At 45.3% G+C, this 24,521-nt stretch overlaps 1 protein-coding gene across 2 annotated transcripts in view; it reads right to left on the bottom strand.

Moving 5' to 3' along the window:
- Positions 1-24,521, bottom strand: part of VEGFB (vascular endothelial growth factor B) — a 387,557-nt gene that overhangs the window by 92,387 nt on the left and 270,649 nt on the right. For both annotated transcript variants that reach the window (XM_069645095.1, XM_069645096.1), the window contains exon 2: positions 8,630-8,663. In XM_069645095.1, coding sequence (XP_069501196.1) covers positions 8,630-8,663 — 34 coding nt within the window. The remainder of the gene's footprint in view (positions 1-8,629; positions 8,664-24,521) is intronic.

Raw genomic sequence — 24,521 nt, 5'->3', positions numbered from 1 at the left:
CCTCTGACACCCACACACATCTCTTGCTCTCGCGGATGCGCATGCGCTGCAGGATCGCGAGGGCAGGGAAGTCAGTGACTCCAAGTTCAGACAGATAAGACCGATGTGAACCCGGATAAACCCGTGCATTCCTCCTAGATGAGGGGAGATGACAGGGAGCGAACTATCCTGGAGGCAGGCAGCGGCTCCAGACAAGTTAGTCATTAAGAGCCAGTCGGGGATTACTTCCTGTTTAGAGCGTTAGTTTACTCCGACGTTCTCCTCTTTTTCTTTCTTTACGCAGAGGGGTGTAGCTTCCACCGGGGATAGGCGCTATATATCTGTAGGCGCTACACCCGCCCACCCCAGTGTTTACCCTGTCCTCACGTCAAGCGAGTCCGGTTGAGCCGGAAGTTGTGTGCCAGGTCTCACCTGATTGGGTTGCCCCCAAACTAGATGTCTGCCCTGCTCTTCACAGCATGTTCATTCTGCCTCCTCTGCGCCGGGCTGTAACCTACTGTGGTTTGTTATTTGAGGGATACGTGGCAGGCACACATCTGAAATAGGTCGTGAGGGCGAGCTCATCTTTAGGGACACTTTTATGTATATTCCTGGAAAGTGCTAACTGTTGGGTTCTTGGCCAAATCGCACCGCAGCCAGCAACTGAATATTTAGTATGTGAAAGGGAAGGTAAACGATATGCTTTAAAACACGTACAACACTATCAGCTTGTTCGACAACCGTGAAACCATTTTTCACACTTAACACTTTTTCTTCATAATACATCCCTGAGGTTTACAGACATAGCAAGTTGTCCTACGTCATTTGAGAAAGAAGCATGCTACAATGCCTCTTTTCTGCGCATTCTGTTATTCACAGTGCAGCATTTATAATGGAAAAACAAAACTACAAGTACCAGAATGGTGCTGAAACCAAGTAACCTTGAACAGCTAAGACCGACTACCCTCCCGTCAGTATCCAGAGTGCACCCCTTTCCTTCGGGGAAACTGTCGGTCGGTCCTCTGTGTTCTTTTACAGGGTGGGGTGTATTTCATAGTGTTGCTAGAACTGTCTGTTGTCATAATAGTAAAGTAGATATTTTTATGCAACCTTGGCTGGACAGTCCCTTTTATAATTGGGTAATAATTGTATTTTCGCTGTGTTGGAACTAACCAACAATCCATGACCTTGCAGAGATAAGCCTGCAGTTCCGTCCACATTACCGAAATTGGACAAGGAGTTTTATAATTTGCTTGTGTTTCCAATCTCTTTGGATCCCTTCTGGTGTACTAGAGGTGTGGGGCTGTTTGATGGTTTAGAAACTGATATTCATGCCTGGACCACTGGTGCCCCGGAAGTTGATTCGTCACAACACCTGCTCTTTCTCTCATGGTACAGACTCATAGCTGGCATAGTCCATTTTCCCCACGACCTTCAGCACATCTTTATTGCAGACCTAAGAATGTCGGATTTGCAACATCCTACACTTGACTTGCAGAGGGCAAAGGCAAGCAGTGTCTTGTGGAGCCCTTCATTGTTCCCGCACACATGTACCATGTTACCCGAGACATTCTTGAGGTAGGATGCGCTGTTACGACCCTTTCCCTTGATCATGTAGAATTTCCGTGTGCATAACTTTGTATTTCGCAGGTACTGTGCATTGCACTGCCCAGGAATCCCAAAATGGACGCCACAGGAAGGAGACCAGTAATGCAAGCACTGAACCTGACGCATGTACAGAAAGCACATATTGTAGTCTTAAGAGTTAGTTTAACAATGTGTTACTATTGCTGTTTATGTGTCGCTGGGTTCTCAATGACGCATCACATAAGAAAGCCCCTAATGTTAGGCTCTGCCTTCCTTGTTTCACGCGTGCTCTGCAAGTCTGTGAGCGCAGTGGCTTCATAGCCCCAAAAGGGGGCAGTTCTGACAGTGCAGTACACGAGAGACTTGCTCGACACTCTTGGCGACTCCGTCATTATTTATTTTTTATTCACAATTTATAAGAGTTCCAATGTAGTTAATAAAACCACTGACCCCCCACTCTCTCCCAGTGTGTCTCATATATTATTAGAAATCCAGAAATCTACCCCAAATGTCCTCAAATAACTTATATTTCTTCTGATGCCTGCAGATAACTCTCTCCATTTGTGCAAGTTTGTCCATTTCCTCCAGCCGGTGTCTGTCATTATTAACATTTAGTGCTGTGTGGGACAATATGTACATGGCAATAAAGTGTTGGTATTGATCAGAAAAAAACCCTGTAGTCTCTATTTGATGATTAACAAATGGTATGGGAGCCCCATTTGTGGTGCAGCTACGGTGGGGGTCATCGAAATCAAATACAGATCATTCCAAAAATCTGCAGTAGTATAATTTATAGGAATCAATCCTTTTTATTTTGGGTGCAGGTATCCACAAAGCGGATATCCCTTGAGAGTTATCCCATCATAATCAGTTGAGGTTTTTAGTTCTAGAAATGTCTATAATCAGATCTAGAACCAGCCAGAAACATATCTGGCTGGTTCTAGAACTGATTATAGACATTTCTAGAACTAAAAACCTCAACTGATTATGATGTTTTCGTATACGTAGGCAGACCTGCTTAGAGCACAGCAAGAAGTTACATGTACTATTTGGAAGTTTTTTGCGTAAACCCTATGTGCTTCTCTATTGTACATTGTTTGCTTTCTGAAAAGAATGTAGTTTTACGCTCCTTTGAAAAATATAAAAAGTGTTTTTTTGTACTCTGACAACAACTGTGTCTTTGTTTTGTTGGAAACACACCTCATCCATGTTTTAGACATTTTATGTTTTGTAACCAAAACCTCAAAATAAATTTTTTAAGTGTTGAATTATACTGATGTAATGGGATAACTCTGAATGGATATCCACTTTGTGGATGCCTACACCTAAAATAAAAAGGATTGCTTTCTATACATCATACTACTGCAGCTTTTTGGAATGACCTCTATTTGATGAGCCATATGTACGCGCTGTTTCTCTGACCAAAGCTGGCCACTGCACCCACCCCGCCCTCTAACCCTCCGCTATCCGAGACCGCAGCAGCTGGCCACTGCTTCAGATGCCCACCCACCCCGCCCTCTAACCCTCCGCTATCCGAGACCGCAGCAGCTGGCCACTGCTTCAGATGCCCACCCACCCCGCCCTCTAACCCTCCGCTATCCGAGACCGCAGCAGCTGCCCACTGCTTCAGATGCCCACCCACCCCGCCCTCTAACCCTCCGCTATCCGAGACCGCAGCAGCTGGCCACTGCTTCAGATGCCCACCCACCCCGCCCTCTAACCCTCCGCTATCCGAGACCGCAGCAGCTGGCCACTGCTTCAGATGCCCACCCACCCCGCCCTCTAACCCTCCGCTATCCGAGACCGCAGCAGCTGGCCACTGCTTCAGATGCCCACCCACCCCGCCCTCTAACCCTCCGCTATCCGAGACCGCAGCAGCTGGCTGCGGCTTCATTAAGAGAAGTGATTGGCAACCACCGGCAACCATTGGTAACCGCGGGCGGTGTAATGAGAGCGCCAGAAGGGTGGGGAGAAGTCTGTGGCGCATGACCCACATTCATCCGCTGCAGTGAGGCCTACATAAAGGGACATTACCAAAGATGATGTCTAGGGGGGGGGGCGATAAAGTCTAGTGTGAGTGCTAAAAGTGTGCGATGCCCCCTCATCTGTGCTTTAATTTATCAATAACTCTGAAGAAAGGTGCAGGGTGCCTTACCGCGCGGTTCTTCAGGGCGTACCATAACAGGGGATCCACCAACCAACAGCTCGAGTGCATGAGACACGTGCTCCTCAATGTTGTGTAGCGGATCAAACCAGAACTCCCACAAATCATTTCCACCAAATGTCCCTTTCTTCTCAGCACTCACCGAGTGCATTCAAACAAGCATAACATTCAGGTGCAAAAGGCTTACGCCAGTCATTAAACTAATGTTTAACAACTTTTATATCAGAGTGGGAGATAGGGTGAAAAAGGTTTCCTCTTGCACTTTCCTGTTGCGCCTGTAAAACACCTCAGATGAGCACCCTTTTGAGATTGTTGATCTGGCATAGAACAGATGGATTACTATTGAATCCCCCTGCATTTAGAACCTCAAAAATCTGGCCATTTCCAGAGGAATCCTTTGCAAATGCCGTCTGCAAAGTATAATTTGCAGGTAGCACTTTCCTGTTGCGCCTGTAAAACACCTCAGATGAGCACCCTTTTGAGATTGTTGATCTGGCATAGAACAGATGGATTACTATTGAATCCCCCTGCATTTAGAACCTCAAAAATCTGGCCATTTCCAGAGGAATCCTTTGCAAATGCCGTCTGCAAAGTATAATTTGCAGGTACCATTTCCATTTTTCACAAAATGGATAGTAAAGGGAAGAAGAAAAGGTGAGTTCAGCTGTATTTACTCTTTCCTTTTGCACCCCGTTTTGTATAAGTAGAAAATTACATGCAGGTGACCAAACCGCTCATTAATGCTGACAACAGTGCTCCCCAGGATGCAATGATCATTTTTACACAATGATCCTGCAAATGATTTGGACTACAACTCCCATCAGCCCTACAGAGGAAATTCAATGGGATGGCAGTTGAAGTTCAAATCATCTCATGACGCGCAGGCACTGTATTAACCTCAAACAGCGCTCCCCCGACTCCGATATGAATTCAGTATGCACAGTATTTGTACGCATGTGTTTTAATAGCAATGGTCGAAACAACAACTGAGCCAGTTTCTCATGGAAACGCGAATAGCCGCGCAAGCCACAACATACCACTCTGTACTCAAAGACACCTTTAGCCCTAACACAGAGAACGTTTAGGCGTAACAGAGAGAACAGGGCTTAAACCCTGATCCCCAATCCATCACAAGTGCACCACACAGGCTTCAAAACCGGCAGCCACTGCTGCCACCCAGAGCGGCGGGCACCAGAATGGCCATGTGTTTGAAAGGAAGCCAATGTCACACTCTACTCCCATTCGCAGTGCTGTTGAAGCCAGAGGCTGTGTAAAAAGGTGTGCATGCTTCCATGGCCGCTGAAAGGGCAAAGAGCCCCCTAGTGGTGAAATGGTGAACAGCTGTGTAGTGAAGATACACTGGGGCCAAAATGAGGTTAGGATGTCTGGGTGATGTGGTCGATTTAAAAAAAGTGACCTACAGACATTGCTGACAGATACTGTGTGTGATCACAGCATTAGTGAGGGACTTGAAGTGTGTCATTTTGATGCTCATTTCGATGCCCAAACTGGATGAACTGAAGAGACCTTAATCTGGACCGTACATAGGGTTACTGACAGGAACCTTTGCGACCCCTGAGGGATTCGTTCAATTCACGGTGTATGTTGCGGTCAGGGTAACATGGGGCACCTGCCAGATTCCAGCAGTTGTTGAACTAGGTCCTGAGACCAGATGGCTCCTTTGCAGGATCCTAGGTCGATGAGATCATTATCCAAAGTGGGTTTTGGCGGGGCGGCATGCGCCATCTACACTTAGCAGGTGAGGACTTAGAAAGGGAGATGCAATGGCCAACCCAGGTAGATGTCGCCTCGCGCAAGTCTCCCACCAAGTACCTCGGCTTGTGTGTGGGGAATGCAGTCGCGCAACCACAGAATAAGAAAAAGAGCAGGGTCAAGATCCAGGGCACAGATCACGACCAGCAGAAGCCAATGACCCGCATGAAGAGGGGCACTGGGGGCCGTCGCCTCACTCTGACCGGGAGTGACTTGTTGGATGCTATCCTTGGAGGACCCTCAGGGACACCTTTGGTAGTTTTCGGCTTAGATTCTGGACATTAGACTCTTCGTCTTTCACTGAATTGGTTTTCTTTTGCTTCCCTCTAGAACCTTATTCTAGTTTTGATCACTCATTCCCATGCACAGTCACTGCACACACCATCGTGAACACTGGAAGTAGACCGTGTTCCTCGTCTTCTGTACTACTCCTTCTGTGACAACCTTTACACTGTAAGTTTATCGTTGGTAAAACGTTTGTTTGTAGTATGGCTAAAATTCATAAATGCTACATTCCAATATGTTTCACACTATGATTAGGATTTGCAGACAATCATCAGGGGATTATTGTTGCATAATACAAAATTGTGTAGTGTGTTACAATGGGACCCATTTGGTCCATCCTATACCTTTTTGCACAATGCCCTATGCACATGCAAGGAGACATTCACATTTACAAAGGTATTGCAGCACCTCATATCACTGCAAGGGAGCCAAGATTTTAATTCCATGAGTAGATCAGGCCGATACGGTGCCTAGAATATTCTCAATATTGATCATAGTTGGTAGGAACATGCCGGGCTATGGCCAGAGAGAAACTCGTGCAACCAGAGAAGAGCAACTCTGGGCCATGGTTTCATGCAGGCGGGGAATGGGGGTTTGGGGAGATGGATACAGTCTCCAACAGTGCATTGCCACCAGTGGTATCTTGTGGTTTGGAGACACGGATCTCGGAGGTGGAGCATAAAGACTGCTTTCCACCTGCCCCAAATGCCCCGTAAACCAAATCCACCATCTTCTCCACTGGCAGTGAATTTTCATGCAGGCCGAGAGGGTGGAACGCGCATGGGGTTCGTCTTTTTTTTTGTGCCTGCAAACACCAGATGAAATCCAAGGCTGTGTGAATGCTGTCCAACATGCACGGACATGGCGGGTGGCATTTCCGAGTGTTCTAGTGGAAGTGTCCACCTGCATTTCCATGCACGATTTGCACCCATTCACAGACGCAATCAAGATGTCACGGGGAGGACTGCTTACACGCAAGAGCAAGCGGAAGCAGGGCAACACCGAAACTGTAAAGGGTAGAGCCAGGGAATCCGGGCTCAAACCCCTGCTTCACCACTTGACACAACTATGCGATCCGGGCCAGTCACTTCACCTGATCCATGTGCCTTATTTCCCTTACCACCAGCATTATGGTTACCTTAAAGTTCTTCTTTTTAGACTGCACATCACAACAATACTCCCTTGTGCATGGTTTAATAGACTCCAGGTGTGTTCAGTTTACAAGAATGATAATCAGAGTAACCAATCACATCGTCCATAGCACAATTGTGGGCTGTTCCTCTGTATTCACGCATGTGTGAAATGTGACAGTGCAGCCTCTGGCAGGTGGATGCTGCTGGGGAGGGCCTTGGAGAGTGTCCTGCTAAATTCTGGGTGGAAAGGCTGTCCCTATGACTATCAGGCACTTGCTGCTGTTCTTGGCCAGGCCTCTGCAAGGTAAGACGGCACAAGGGGGCAAAGTAAGAGAAAGCCATTGCTCACTTTTTTAAAAGGCGTTCCCCAACTGGCCATGCTCTCCTATAGTTGGGTGTTTGTTCGGTACATCTCAGAGTCATAGCTTCCACTCAGGGCTTTAAGTGGGGTAAGAACCCGAGGGGGACGGGGAGGGGGGCTTGTTTGGGGGCGTGGCTTGTGGGATGGGCGAAGCCTAAAAAGTACACAAACCATAGTAAGGTACGCAAGGCACACAAACAAATATATATAAATGCATTTAAGCATTTATATATATTTGTATGCGTACACTACTATGGTTTGTGTGGTATGTAAAATATTTCTATGTTTATAAAAGATGGCTTGAAAAGTACATACGCCATAGTAAGGTTTGCACATAAATATATAAATGCTTACATGTATTTGTTTGCGTGCCTTACTATGGTTTGTGTACTTCAAGATGGCTTGAAAGTACACAAACCATAGTAAGGTACACACACAAATATATAACATTTATATATCTGTGTGCATACCTTATGGTTTGCATATTTTTCAAATCATCTTTTTTAAACATTTCTCTGTTTATAAAAGATGGCTTGAAAAGTACACAATTGAATCCATCATTATAAAGCTTTGCCGATGGACAAAGCCCAAGGCGGCTTTGTCTGTCGGCAAAGCTTTATAAAAGATGGCTTGAATTGTGTACTTTTCAAGCCATTTTTTATAAACCTCGAAATATGTCAAGGAACCCCCAGGTTTGCCAAGGGTTAAAGACGCTTCGGCGACCTGGGGAAACAAAGGGACTGTAACTCCCTTTGGTGACCCCTCGTGCCAGAGTTCACCAGATGAAGTTACAGTGACTAACAGAAGTGCCGGCCAGCTACAGCTTGCCTGACCTAATGGCGGGCGCATCTCCCCTTGTGGCTACGGTTGCGGCGGAATAACGTTTCCCGCCAATGTTGTGATGGGACCGGGGGGCCCCACTTTTTGGAGACTGCCGGAGTCCGGCCCTGTCCCACTTAAAGCACTGTTTTCACTACCAATCTTAATCCCCCTGTCATGTCGCATTGTATTGCTCCTACACCTGTTTTTCCTCTCGGTAATGGCCACGGCCACGTTTTATTCTTGAAATGGGCGGTCATTTTCTCCTTACTGATGAGGCCATGGTTAATAGCCATGCCAGTGCTTGAAGACCCCTCCATTGAGGGGTTTGCTTGATCTATCCGCGCCAAATTGACGTCCGCAGTTCATTTTATGACCTCAGCCTTGAGGGGGATATCGAAGGCGAGGCGAGGGAGGGGCTAGGTCTGATTGACAGCTCTATTAGCGATTCCCCTTTGGTTTTACACTTGTTTCGGGTGTGACTTCCCGGACATCAACTAGTAAGTACATTTTACCACAGCCTCTTACCTTCTCCAGCGCTCTGCATCTCCTCACCCGGTGGCTGAAACAAGAAGGAAAGACAATGAACACCTGAGTTTAAACTTATTTCATTTGCATACATAAATCCAACCACCCGGGCACACCCTGAAAGCCATCATAACGAAAGGAAACGGTCTCTTTCACTGACAGACAAGAGTGCATCTTAGAATATAAACTATGATGTCTACTAACAAAACCATAACTCTGCTCATGCCATGCACGGCCCATGAGCTCATGTATGACGTCACACATGACATCCCAAGGGGCGTCATGGAATGCTGCAAATCTCCGTTGGAAAATGTCAATGCTTTTTAGATTTCTCATTTCAAGCATACAGTCTTTCAACTTAATATTTTTCTCGGAATTTGTAAGGTTTTAAAAAGCACAGTACTATCCAATGAACATACCATAGAACAATTGGTTAAAGTCACCAGGTTTTTGTGATTTTGCTTTTAATCAGACACTTTAGCCATGGCCTACGCCCTGGCACAGAAGCCCTACATGCATTGTATGCAGGGCATGGCACGGGCGCACACTCCCTGCTTGCAGTCCCGGATGTGCATGACTTCCATGTACATTATTTAATGTTCATTGTCATGATCAAAGGCTAAGGAGTCTCATGGAATAGGTTCCTATTCAAGACATCCCAATGGACGACATTCCTAATTCTCTGGAAAGACGTCAGATGCAATTCCTGCGGGTTTTGAAAGCTCTGCTGTTTGCCCAATTGATGCAGCCAACGTTATGGTTAAGTTGCCCTAATAAAAACCTATACAATTCACTAAAAAACCTTGTTAAAGGGACATTATTGTTAAGTTGCGCTACTAAAAACCTATAAATAAATGAAAAAACATTGTTAAAGGGACATTATGGTTACAAGTAAAACCGAAAAACTTCAGAAAGTCGCCGGTTATGGTAAGCTAAGCAACCATAACTCGTGCCACCACCATGCACTGCTAATAATAATCAAAGATGACATCACAAATTACATCACAAATTCGCATTTTGTGTTATGCTAATGGCAATAATGTGGCATTCATCCCCCGTTCCAGGGACTGGAAGGGGGACAATGGCCCAGCAGCCGAAGTTAATGGCCCAAGTAAAGCGAGGGCGGCTAATGAGGGCTCCGGACCCTTATCTCCGGTTCCAGCCCCTGCAATGAGGGATGAAGGCCGTTAGCACCCTGGGTTCCCAAAGCGGGAACCTGGAGTGTATCCTCTGTAGGACGGAAAATCCTTTTCAAAGATGGCCACCATGGAAAAGGGAGGCGGGGCTCCATACAGAGCCCATTTTCTCTTTCCATGGCAGCCTGCAGAAGTGTTCGTTAACATCACAGGACTGTACCCGAACATCCAGACTGTTCGTGGTCTTCGGGAATGAAAAACAATAGTTTTTTGGCTTACTTACTGATTGTTTTTCAATATGTTTTTACTGCGATTTTTGCAGACACCGAATCCAAAATGGCATGCGTTTTCCAAAAATCTGATGCACTTCACGCTTTTCACCATCCAATCAGTGGGCGCGCCTGATGTCCGCGGATATCAAGTCACCTGCTAGGCCAATCGGAGGCCTGTCCGTGGACCGAACAGGGAAGTGAGTCCACGGACCAAACCCAGATATCACACATTTTTTGTTTACCTACTTTTAGACAGTTTTAAAGAAAACTACTGGACGGATTTACACCAAATTTACAAAAGCACGCTTTTGGGACCAAGCTGCTGCTCCTGCTGCAAATTTTGTGAAAATCCGAAAATCCGTCCAGGGGTTGGGCTATAGGTGTGAGCACATTTTATTTCCATTGTGTCTATGGAGTAAAGAAAAAGTTGGGACCGCCCCTGTACGTTTACCCCCCCCCCCGCCCTTGATGAAACCTCACCAAACTTGCCATGCCAAAAAATTCTGGCGGGCCGTATACTTTTTTTGCAAAGTTTGGTAAGGATTCGTCCTGGGGGAACAAAGTTATAAGCCGCCCAAAAAGTGCTCTTCCTATGAGTTGAGCAACTTAAGCATAACTACAGGGCCACTACCGCAGGCCCTGTAATATAGATCCTCAGTCTATCTTACATCACACTTTAACAGCTGCTTTAGTAATGAGTTTCACACCAGGTGAACTGTCCACTACTGTTTAAAACATGAAAAGGTCACCATACCAACATTCTGACCTGCTCTGTGGCTTAATCATGGCTATCGAAAAGGTTCTATTTGAGAGTTTACTATACAATGACCCCATTCATGTTCTTGAACTTCATGTCCCATCATGCACATCACTCTTTTCTAGTCGCATTGCCAAAGGTACAAACATTATCATGTGTTGTCCTTGTAAGGGCAATGGTGAAAACAATTAACATCTTGAATGTATAAAGATTTATACGTGGTAAAAATGTAGGATGAGAAATGTAGAGCATATCCTGCAAAGTATTTGTTTGAAGATGAAACCGATTCTGAATAAACCAGTCCCTGGAAAAGAATTCTTAAATGTAATATGTGATCAAACACATTGTTCTAAAGTTCACATCAACTGTGACAAAATGCCATTCAATTGTATTGCAAATATTTCCCTATGGCTGTTAGACCATAGAGTTACATGATTTCATAACCCATATCTAATATTACAGGTGACAGGATTTTTGTTCGTATGTTTCTTGAAGCCCACCTTAATGCATGCACCACACTGATGATTTCCAATCAGGGTGAAACTCATATGTGGCTGTCTGCATCCCTGAGAGCTATCTGTCTTGGCTTGCTATAGCTATGTATGCAATACCTCTGTCCTATAAGCTAGTGCAAATTATCTCATATGGAGCAGAAACTGCAAGCTTTTCAGATAATTTGCATAAACACAATCCATGCCTTTGTGGCTCTAAACAGGCAGTGAACTTCTAGTGATGTCTATTGGGTGGCACTGTGGTTTATGGGGCTTGTTAACTGAAATGGCCTATTCTACTCTTACTTTACAGGTAGAAGGTGTTTTCTTCCTGCATTCTTTAAACCCACCTTGACATTGATGGTGTTTGGTAAACATGACGCAAAGCTCCAGTTACAAGGACGTCAGAATGTACTACACTGAAGATTCCCAATCAGGTTGAAGCACCCATGTGGTACTCTGCATCCTTGAGAGCTATGTGTCTTTGGTTGATAAAGCTATGCATACAATTGCGCTCCACTTAACATTGATCTACCATGGAGCAGATAATGCAAGCTGTTCAGTTAATTTGCATACCCACAATGCATTGCAGTCTGGATCTGAACTTGGGGCGTACTCCCAGAAACAACTGCTAACTGGCGCTGTGGATGGGTGGCTTGTTAACTGAAATTACCTCTTCTATATGTCATATCATGACAACGTGGCTGAAATAATTCATTAAATCAAATCAATTGACAGGTTTAGACTAAGTGAACTCTTTAAAGAAACATGCTGGTGTCTTACATTTAAAGTGCATAATTAAATGAGGCTTTTAGCATCAAAATGTAAATGTCCAGTTCTCATTTTTAATATGGCATTTCGCAACACACAGTCTAATGCATAAAAGTCCAGGTGGGTAATTCTTTAGATATTCACTCAGCAGAGTTTGACGTACGCGGCTCAGGGTGTCTGGCCAGCACTCTGAGGTTTTGGTTTGATTGGACGTTTCTTGACCAAGTTGAGCACGTCAATTGTGAGAATGCTTGTCTGGTATAGGTGTGGTTAAGTTTGCATCCAGCTAGTGTGTCACCTGGTTGGAATGGTCTGTGATGATGGTTATCTCTGTTTTGTAGAGGTGTAGCGGGTCATGTGCCAGCCCACATAGGGGCAGCTTGTACTTGGGGGTGGGAGCCCTGAGGTTCGCCAATGGCAGTGGTGGATGGGAGGTGTTATTGGTTCTCCTTGATGGTTCGGAATGTACGTTTGTTGGCTACAGTGTGGCAGGCTGGTAATCCGCCAGAGGCCGGTGGAAGGTGTTTGTGTGATTGTTTGTGATGGTTGTGGTTTGTTGCAATGTTGGTGTTGTGCTGCTACCTGTGGGTTACTTACGCCTGGTTGATCAGCCATCCCCCTGTCGGCTAAAAAGATGTGCATGTGTCATTTGTGTAGGTGTATGGTGTGTGTGCTGTGCTGTCGGGTAGCAAAGTGTGCCTTTTGTGGTGTAACGGAAGGAGGTATGTTATGACTGGTTTTCCTGTTTGATTCCTGTTCCCTGAATGCCTGGTGTGTGAATGCAGGGGGTGATGTCATGAATGGAATGTCATGTGAGTGTATGGAATGTTTGAGGTTGAAGGTGATTCCACCCAGGGCAGTTGGAAGAGGTAGGCTGGGTGGTGGGAGCCAGGGGGCTCCCCTCTGCAATTCCTTTATATCCAGATGTACCTGATGTCACCCGATGAACCTGATTAAAGCATCTTGATGATCGTACTAGCGGCCTATCTGACTATCTGTTATCCTTGACTATAACAGTAACCTTGTATATTTGGCCGCCATTGTACTGATGACTGTTCGAATACTTTTCATTATTCATTTAATGTTTACAAATGGCAGTCTTTAATTTGAAACAAACATTGTTGTAGCAATGGATTCCTAAATTGGGATGGTTGACAAAACAAACTCAAGGTTAATCTATCTTTCAAGCTGGTTGGCTTTTACAGCACATACTTGCTCTAGCTTCCATGTGCTGGGGCCAGATTGCATCTTTCCCAACAAGTGCTGGTTTTTATGTAATATGTGCACCTCTCCTCCTGCTTTCACCGCCAAACGTTGATATAAAAAGTGTGAGAGGGCTTTTTGGTGTCCCTGTGGGAATTAGAAGCTTCATCCAGGGTTATGTGCTGTTTCTTTTCATAACAAGGATAATTTATTTGCCAAAATGTCTGTGCCATTTGATCACATTCAGTTTGATAACTCATGGGCGAGAGAATCATTTCTTCTTCTCCCTAAACACCCCCCATTTGGAATGTGTTAAAGCTACTGGGAGCTTGTGCAAAGCATGCATTCCACATGGAATTTGGAGATGCCCTTTGTCTGTGCCTCTCTGCTGGATATTTACTATTTCGGTATTCAAATCTATACAATCAATACGTTTCCCGTCGAACTCAGAACCGAAGGATACGTTTAGCTGGTTCAGATGTATATCCTTCCAGTGTAAGATCACATCATCAATAAATATGAATCATAGGTCTACATTCTTTTCCTTTCTGATTTCTTATCCACTGCACGCCAACCCTTAGTTTGCTCACAATTGCCCATTGACAGTCCCAGATGAATTTTGTGCCATTTGCAGGGCCTCGCATTTGCTGGTAAAAAACCTCGACAAATCAAAGTCGATGTTATTTAATATGTGCCTCTTATCGACAACCATTCAAGTCTGCTTTTTATAACTACGCAGCTGATGATAGAGGAAATTGCTACAGATTCGGAGTGGATCAATGCATGGAGGGGCCTCGGTCTAACGTTACCGGCAAACAGTCTTCCCTTCAGGGCATGTTTTGCAGGGTCTTGAGAGTGTCCCTTGCATCTTTCCGGAAAGTGAGTAGATGCCAAACATACAAAACTCAAAAATAGTCAACCTAACTTGAACGCGGATCTGTAAAGGACCCAAAAGGAACAGCTTCAGTAACCCGGGTGGATTCTCAATTGATTTGTGCACTTTTGTGATATTTATTTTTCTTTAGGTTTCTTTTATTTGAATTTATGTAGGACTTTTAACCTAAGTGCTGTACAAGAAAAAAGCAGCACAACATTAAATGAAAGAAGAGTGATGTAATAATAATCAACAAAGCAGAGTATCGTAGTGAAACAATCAATAACATTGTATCCATTGCTCATAGAAGGAAAAGCAGCAAAGTTCAGCAAATGTTCTTTTAAGTGTTTCTAAAACACTGCCAGCCAGGGCCGGGGCACCGACATACATCCAGAGGCAGGTTATTCCATAGTGTAGGGGCACATAAACTAAAAGACTGAAAAAGAGAAGCAGCGCAAGCAGGGAGATGAACATGAGAAAAGACTGAAAGGAAGAATGACTATGGGCCTCATTACACGATTGGCGGTAAGGGTTTACCGGTACCGGTATCTTACCGGTACCGGTAAATCCTTACCGCCTTACTACGAGGTCCCTTTGCAGGTTGGGGAATTTAACGCCTGCTTTTTGCAGGCGTTAAAAACCAACCGCAAAGGGACCAGGGAGCTAATTACGGTATCGCAATTTGCGGTACCGTAATTAGCGCCTTCCCCATTCCCATGGAGCCCTATGGGGCAAAAATGGGAATGGGGAAGGGCAATGGTGGAAGGGGGAATTACCGCCCCGCCAACCTTGGAATAGGGCGGTAATTCCCCTTTCCACCAAGGCGGTGCCGGTATTTTACCGGCATGAACCATGGCGCTAATAGCGCCATGGTTCACCGCCATCCGTCTAATGAGGCCCTATGTGTGGTTGGGTGATAAATAGGAATAACATTAGAGACATACTGTGAAGAAAGAGTGCAAACATTTCAAAGTTCAGTCCAGTTTATTGACCATAAATCGACAGAGCGTCATTCGCTCTGCACATCAAATGACATAAAAAAGACAGTATTGCTGTGTTACATAAAATGTGCCTATAAGAATAGCACAGTTCATTTACAGCACCAACATCATAAACGTATGCTTTAAAATATAATAATAAAAAAGCAATATACAAACACTTCTCATTTGTATACTTCTGCAAAAAATGATGTCGACATGTGTGTCGCACCCCAGATGCATTGTCAAGACAGTCTGAGTGTGTTTTCTGAATTGAATAAAATAGTTACAATTGAAAGACTACTGACCTCGGTAGAAAATGTATACATTTTAAAAGCAAAACATCCATGATGTTTCCTCGGAGGCCATTTTCACCGAAGCCCGGTTCCCTGAGCCTGGTTGCGGCACTGCAGGAAACATAATTTTCTCTTGGGGCCCACTACCCTCTACCCTTGCAGGGGACACCCCACCATACCCCATTCCCTTTATCAGGCCTCCTCCACTGCCCTGTGTTCGGAAGGAGTCTCCCCCGCAACACTCGGTCTCCTGGTCCGCCCCAATTCCCTTCCATTTCCCACATATAAGACACACACACCCACCTCGCCCTCCTTACCTTACTGCGTCGGCCGCCATTTCCTAGTCAACTTGTTGCATATGCGCAGTAAACGCATGTGTTTTTCTCCAACAGGCCGCCGTTTGGTAAGGCTGCCCGTCATGGAAATGTATTAGATGAAAGTGGCTAATAACAAAGATCAACCGCGACAGTGACGTGCATGCGTAACAGACTCTCTACCCGTCCCGCTACCCGGTAGTGTCAACATATTTTAGGATTATGATCCAGTACACATTACTATGTTTGACCACTAGTTATTTAAGCCCATCTCCCAATACCAGTGATGAGCCCCCCCGGACTTTCACGGATCACGGGCTAGGTCATCATCAAAACTGCTGTTGGTCCAGCACATGCAGCCCGATTTAGGAAAGCTTAGGAAACTGTCATGGACTTGCACAAAATATCAAGACCCAGAGAAAGTCATTCTCATCATGTACTTCCTATTTGTGGGCTTTTCCTTGAGGTAGAATTTCCTTGGCACACGCGCTTCCTCCTTGATGTAGCTAACAACTCTGAGTACATTCCTCTTTAATATGGTGAGGACTCTACTGAAGAGGCCTAGTTCAATACAATTCCAACATTAATGAATTTCGTTTCACTATCTGTCTCATTCTAATTACATTACATCAGCCCGGACGTGTGTGTACGTTGAGTACATCTCGATTGAACGTTTATAACTTGATTTCCATTGATGGAGGTCGAAATACAGATTCCTGGCCAGCATGCGTGTAGTCTTTGCGCCCTGCGCACACCTGGGAACTGGGTGTATCATGGATGCAAGTACACCTGGCCTAAGCAAGCATTGGCTTGAGTCTAACCCTTCTGTGATAAGCCCACATAGGTTAAGCATTCTGTAGATGATCATGTCTACATAGATCGGTTCCATGTGTTAAAGTCCTGGCAAAAATGGCCGTTTACACAAATAATCGTGGCAATAAGGCTGTGGTTTTGCCACCACAATGCATGTAAAGGATGCGGGGGACACCCCCGCAACCACCGTTCCCCTTAAATGGTATAATGGGGTACATCTTTACAGGGTCAAACCACAGCATGTTTGCAGCAATTTTTTGTAAAGGCGACATTTTTGCTGCGATTTTATTACTGCATACCCATAGATCTACATACCCCCACCTACAAAATGGGGGGAAAACAAGATTTAGTTGAAAATATTCAATTATATGCATCGCCGTTTGTCAAGCATACAGTGCTCTTTTCTCAACTGTATGGTATATTTGTATGGTAGGTCATCCGGCGATTAGATTTACCCCAGATTGACTGCACTGTAGTGTTGTTGACTTATTGTAGGAATCATTAACATAGTAAATGATTCTGATGCAGCAACATCCCCACTTCAGCCTTTTGCCCAATACATTGCAGTAGCTGTTTGAGAAGGTTACCTGTCTTATTGTCAGTGCAGCCATCACTGGCTGGGTGCTTCAAGCATGTTCCCAGACACTGCTACAACATTTGCCAGTACTGCCATCACGTGCGTAGGTTCTGCCATCACATGGCCAAATACAACCATTGTGTGCCCAGCTGCTTCCAATGTTTCCCAGCAATAAAGATCATATGCCCCGTTACAGCAATGATATGCATTTTACAGCCATGAAAACACCTGGGGGACTGCAGTTCTGCGGTTAGGTGCAGCCAATATATTCCTAGTTACAGCCATTGTAGGGCCAAGTCGAGGCCTCGCATAGCAGGGGCATGCGTTCCCTGCTTCCACACTTAACCACCACGTCCCCCTTTCTTTGAAGAGCTCAGGCCAAACTGTTGCAATCCTGAACAGCGAGCGGGCACCCCCGCTCTTCCACATGTTGGGTGAGGCCATGGGGCGGCTGAAGGCCTTCATGTCTCTTCTGCACAGGCCTCTTTCTGCAGGCACTATCACACACCTTTTTTCTTAACATGGAAAAAGAAGCATGCCTTGCCCCCGTTGTCCCTCCGCAGGCCCTTCAGCGGCTCCTCCACGCTGTAGCTGGGAGGGCCTGTGCCTGTGACGCAAGGAAGTGTTGGGACTAAAGAAAGAAGCTGGATGAACGAACGGTCTTCAGACAGCGTGGTGTCCGGTCAAATGGTCGAAAATAAAAGATCGAATGACCATTTGATCTTTAAAATTAAAATAAAATTTTAAAAGTAAAATGGTCTTAAAAAAAAGGTTGACATTTTTTATTTATTTATATATATTTTTTTTAGTTTTGGTTGGTTAAAAAATATTTTTAATAAAGAAAAAATAAATAAATAAAATTACCAAAAAAAAATTTTTTCTCGACCATTTTACTTCCATCAAATGGTCATTCGATCATTTCGTTTTCGACCATTTGACCTACAACCCCCACCGTTGCTTCTCACCTCTGGAAGACTCTGGGAGAAGATAGAGATATTAATAGATTAAAACAATGGAATGTTATTAGGGAGGCGCTGATGGGAAAAGGGGTGTGGTTCCAAGGGTGCAATCTCAGATTCATAAAGAGTAGAAGTTTGTGGGCCTCAAGGTAGGAACTTTTTCTAATGAAGATAATTATGGAAAGAAACGTTTTTGTAAATGTGTCCTGTATGATGAAATTTGCTATTAAGTATTAGTTTCCACTGAAATTAGATTATTATGAATACGATGGGGTGTTGTCAATTTGCAATATAAGATTAAATTGAATTTATGAATTGGGTTGTTTTGTGCTATTGTACGTGCAAAAAAGTGTCTTTTAAACTATATGCACTCAATAAATAAAGAAGCAATGGCGCTTTTAGAATCATTTCTCCTTTGCAGGGTTACAATGTTCTAGAGGTTACATTTGCATTCTCCAAGGCCCGAGATCATATCTCATGACACTCCCGCTGCCCCCCCCCCCGCCCCCCCTGTAGTATTAGTATCTTCCATAGGTACTCGTGCATATTGAAATCACTGAGGCTTGCCTGGTGGGAATCACAGAACCCTTTTTTGGAGAGAAGCACTTTTAAGCAGCAGCCCTTCTTTCAGCGGCTAGGACCCAAGTCTTCAGTGCCATCAGGATGTCATGGTCTCTAACCAAATCCACGCCCATAGGTGCCAACTTAGATTCCTTTCTCTCTGCTGGCAGGAACCCTTCTCGTTTTCCAGGTGACCCGAGACCTTTTGAGATATAGTCGTTCGGTTCCTGCCAGTTTGCGTGACTTTCACCATCTCTTTTCAGGCATAGCGGTTGTTTCTCAGACAGTAAATGCATATGTGTGTATGCCCGAGGCAATCATATGGATTGAACGCCAAGATTAACGTCCCTTCTTGCTACTCCTTGACTGCTTGTCAGCAGCTATTCTCCACTTCCATTTCGATTATGTTTTTCCTTTGCTGTCAACACTTCCTCCACTCCGTGAGAGAGATGACATGGGCCATTTAAGGAGCTGCATGGCGGTAGGAAAAAGGTGTGTTAATGTTATGCGATGGTGTTATCAGCGTTTATTCCGTGCCCCGCTGCCCTTTGCATGGCCGCCAGGCGCTCCGGTGCATCAGGAACTGGGGAGCGGGTGAGGTTAGTGGTCAGAGAGGGGACATTCAAGGGAGCTTTGCTGCTGCGCAGATGCGCGTAGGCCGGAAGTACCCATGCACTGCTGCGTGTTGGTATGGTTGTTGGTGGTCGGTGTCGATGGCAAGAAGAGGCTGTTGGTCGGGATACTCAGCAAAAGGCAAGGACGGCGATTGCTGAGTTGCCCTCTACCAACAACATTAGAAAAGACAGTGCATTATAACAATCTCTAAGGCCCACTTTTATTTATGCCCTAACATAGCAACTTCATCAGCCGCATTCAACCCCGTCCACACCATACCAGCCTAACCTCCGGTTGGGTTTAGACCGGATATTACGGGTTTTTACGCTCGTCTGCAGGTCTCCGGGGAAGATCGTGGAGCCTGCGCGTTTAACACTGCAGCAGCGATGCGCAGGCTTTATTTCCCAGTCACTGATGGCTGCTCCCCGTCTCCATCACATCCGGTTTCTTTTTGTCTCCAGCAGCCTATCCCTCCTCTTTTCTTTAGGTCCTACGCGGCCAATCAATCGCCACTTTGCAACCATCACTCACGTTTGTTGATATCATTGGCTGTGGGTGACGACTCCTCTCACTCCAGGATGTGTATTGCCTTCTGGCCAGTGTGGAGTAGCACCATTTGTTTTCTCACGGTTAAAATCTGCACACATAAACTTGAAGGACCTGAAATAACCCAAAGGTACACGCACATCAAAAAAAGAAACATCCCGGGGGAATCAGAATCGGGACCTGCACAGTATTACAGAAACAACACAGAAGGACCTACTGGTTGTAGTGAACAAAAATCACAGCACCACCAGCACAGTCAACACAGACACACGCAGGGTCAGACTGGGACAAGAAATCGGCCCGGACAACCAAAAAAAAAAGTGGCCCACCCCTCGCCTCCAAAAAGTGGCCCGTCTCACGACCCTTGACCTCCGATGACATCACCAGAAGTGATGTCATTTGTCTCCACCCCATAGTGACATCCCGGGAAGCAATGAAACACGACCTTTCACCCCTTGACAAAACAGGAAGCGGCATCAAATAGCATTGTTCCTAAGTACACTACGAAAAAAATGGTTATGATTTCACTAATGTGATATCCATTTCATACAGGAATGTATCACCATATGTAGCATTCATTCATATCTGTGTGTATAGATCCATAGTGTCAAATTACTGTGAATGCAAGCAGACGTCCAAGGCCAAATGATAATATGTTATTATATAGCACTTACGCTTAAGTTCTTTTTTATAGAACAAATATGCATACAATATCTCCCAGCCTGTGTTGGTACTCATTTATCGGCCTAAAAAGGATGAACGGCTGAAATGGCCTTGCTGGGATTCGAACCTGCAGATCACACACACATCGCAGCAGCGAGCGCTTAGCCCACTGAGCTATTATATCAGCTATAGTAAAATTAGCAATTATTCTGTAGTTGATACCATTAAACTGGTAACTGAGATGTAACAGTTAAGTTCATCTGCAGGTCTGGTGCAAAGTTGGCCGCATGTCAAGCCTGCATGCATCTACTTTCAGGCTTCTGAGGTTGGCAAAACAGAGAAAGCAGCGCACTCACAGGACATCCCATACTCTGAGCACTCGTTACCTCACACATGCAAACAAACACCCTGAACATCATGCAGGGATATGGGAAAGATAGACACATTACAACAAAGCATTAATTGTGGCACAATGAAGTCAATGGCCACTTGATGTGCTATGGTCAACTATTTCTACACTGTAAAGAATCTTTTAGGTACAAGGATTTTGTCAAGTGACCAAGGACACAGAGATGGAATGTCTTGTGATGATCGTAACAGAGACAATGCCAGAAAAAAACATGCTATTACTGCAACTTGCGAAAGGCAAATCCGAAATGGGTACTTGTTCTACTCTAAAATTGGTAGTTTATCACTAATATCACTAATACATATTTATCACTAATACAACAACACAGCCACACCATGGGGCCCTTAACTTTGCATGCTGCAGCAGCATGTGAATGATTCATGCATCATCATTTATGATGTAAACATCATGCATGCAAATCAATCATCAAAGCAAGGCAACTTGTTACCTTGCTTTGATGAATTATGCCGTTGCAGGTGTTTTTTTTTTCTTCAAAAATGTAAAAAATAAAATTCAAAACCTACCCAGGCGTGGGCAGAAACCGGCCCCAATCGCCAGGGGCGATTTCGGCACGGCCACAGGTCCAGAGGCCGAGGGGCCAATCCAACCCTGGTCACACGCTCAGTGACCACACCAGTGAGAAATTTCGGCCAAGCCCCATTGCTTGTTGTGCAGCCTCACTGACCCCCACACGCTCACTAACCACACCAATTTGCATATTTATAAAGTTTTCTTTAGCACTGCCCAGGCCTTTCAAGGCATCAAAGCGTTTTACAATGTAGTCAGGATATAATTGTTCTGGGCCAATATTACAATAATCTGATTCGGGTCATTTTGACGTCGGGTTTGTTTTTACTGTAAACAAATGTGGGCGGAGTCTTGCCGGAAAGGGGGCGTGGCATCGATGACGTTATTCCCCGGGGTTCTTGTCTACAAATGTAGGCAGGTATGATCTACACACATGATGCATCCTCAGCGGGAACCTTTGTGTCACTGCACATTTCAAGGCTTGATCCAACTAGAGCAAGTGGATTGGATGAAATAAACAGTCTTGTGTATGTTCGTGTATGTTCGTCCTGAATTACCATACGAAATTATTGCAGGCTCCACCCATTCCATGCTCCTCAAATCATAATCTGTTTGAAACTAGTAGCACACTCCGAGAAGACAGCAACCGGTATTGCAATTGCACACGGCACACCCCAGCACTGCCTGCACCCTCTGAGTGCTGCTACTGAGTGAAGCAACATTCACCATTGCTGTTCGTTGCTCAGTGCCTTCATCCTGCGTAGGCTCTTGCTGCACACCCAAGCACTGGCTACCCCCGTCACGCGCATGCACCCCACCCCGGGGTACCCAGGGAAGCCAACCGAGGGCCCAAGCAGATTCAAGTAGTAGATGAGCTAAGAGGGAGTAAAACATTATTCCCTGTAGGGTGGGAGTCTGGGGTGCGCCTGGCGTCTTGTAGTACTTCAATTAAGCACACTCCTCGGCCCCCCAAAAGTACATCACATAATTAATAACTGTACATTTTTGTTAAATATTTTTTGGAGGGACTAAACATTTTTTAGGTTAGTGTCTCCAGCTATTTAAGGAATTCACAACTTTATGGTTTCTAAACTAATTTGCAGAAATCCCCCCAACATGTATTAGAAGTAAACGACATTTAAACAGAGTTGCTACAAGCAAAATGACGGCTAGATTCCTGTCGCAGAACACCCCTTTTCATCAAAACGGAAGTTGGGTGCAGTTTTATCAGAGAGGTTCATATCTTCACTCAAGGTCTATGTTACGCCGAATGCTCTGAATGTGTACTAGATTGCATCATGCGCTGGACGCCTTATGACTTTTCATGTAATCATGCTTCAGTTATCCTAACAACCACTAACAAGATCCACTATACCACAAAGCGGTGGTGTTGGTACAGTGTTATTTTCTAGCAATTTCCAACAATGTTAAATGCGATTCTCTCAGAAAATATGCCAGTAGTGTTTTGGCTTTCTGTAAAATTCCAGACTGTCTTCTTCAGGACGTATGTGGTATGTAGATTTAATGTAAATGGCACGATGTCATGTAGGTCTATCATGAGTTCTCCGCTGGCCTCTGCGGCACGTGTCGCTCTGCATGCGGTTTCAGCATAACCTTTGCCAGGGTGAGTTCTAGTGCAATACTAGTGGCCACCTAGGACACCCTCACCGCAGAGGTGGCACATTGCTCATATAAGCAACACATGAGGGCAGAAGGCCTGGGGAGGGGGCAGCAGAGCTTTACTTCCCATATGACAACACCACACTTGCATCAGTCCTATGTAGCTGGCACAGTAGGAAAAGGCTGACATAATGGCCAGATAGGGCATGTTGGCAGTGGGGATCCAAGCACTTTGTGAGTCCATATTGCATCTCCGGATTGTGGAGGAGCAGCACACTCTTTAATTCCCAAGGCACATTGGCTCCAAGCCTGAAACAAGGTACGTGAGGTGGGGCTTCTGGGAAGACGGAGTCCCATTATGCGTCAAGTTGTCCGTTTTCCCAATTAGCAATGACCAACACAGAATTTCCCAGTATTAAGGTCTCTCTTATAGAGATTTCCAGCTGTGATGTCCTGGATCTTGGTAGTGTCCAACTCCCATTTAGCCTGAGGGGAAAAAGCTCCTGGTTGCATCATCCTCTGCTTGGTAGACTCTGCATTGCCCGCTAGGACACTATCTGTTCCATTCGAACCTCGGAAAAGAGACCAGGGAGGCTGTGTAGGAGGCAGGAGCAGGTCCCGCCTTTACTGTCTATCGCTTGCTCTGCACTGAGACGAGGGAGGAAAGGTTCCCAGTGTTTTGTCCCTCCTGTTAGCTGCTCTGAGGGCTAGACAAAGGACACACGGGGAATGTTTATAACGTTTGTCTCATCCTTGCCCCTCAGTCGCCTCTCATGCAGAGTCCTCCAAGGCTCCATCCATCCTTTCACCAATCCTTTTTAACATTTACAAGGAGCCTCTGGGCTCACTTCTCAACAACCTCAACAAAGCTATCAATTAATACGCGGCTGATACTCAGTTGTACATGAGAGCAAAAAGGCCATCAGCTGCCTCTGCGATTATCTAGCCTTCATCCAGTCCTGGATGTCGACTTCATAACTCTTAACTTAACCCATCCAAGACCGAGTTCATCCTCATTGGTCCCCCCGATAAACAACAAATTGGCCAACAATTGTTCAATGATATACACCTAAAAAGATTTGATCCTCAACTTTGGATTCAGCAAAATCCTTAGGCTTCACCATTAACAGCAGCCTGTCCTTCCAGAAAAACATTGCCAAGAAGGTCTGGATCCAAATCTCCACCCTTCATCTCGCTGAATGATACCCAGACCGTAGTGCAGGCCCTTGGGATCTCACACATGAATGGGAGGAAATGTCATCCTGATGGGGCTGCCAGCCGCAGGCCCGTGGAAATTTGACCAAATCACCCACATCCTACACAAACTACATTGGCTTCCCTTCCAGGCCAGCATACCGTTCAAGACTGCATGCATCACTACAAAGAAGTCGCGAGAAGCACACCAGCGTACCTGGTGACTAAGCTCCACATATCTGGTGGCACGCACTCCTTGTCTAGCAAATCGACCAATCGGCTCCAATCACAACTTGCCCGCAAAGAGAGGGCCCAC

The sequence above is a fragment of the Ambystoma mexicanum genome, chromosome 2p (genome assembly GCF_040938575.1).
Source record: "Ambystoma mexicanum isolate Mex_15411 chromosome 2p, UKY_AmexF1_1, whole genome shotgun sequence".
Lineage (NCBI taxonomy): Eukaryota > Metazoa > Chordata > Amphibia > Caudata > Ambystomatidae > Ambystoma > Ambystoma mexicanum.
Note: the sequence above shows the minus strand (reverse complement) of the source record. Positions and strands in the feature narration are given on the sequence as shown.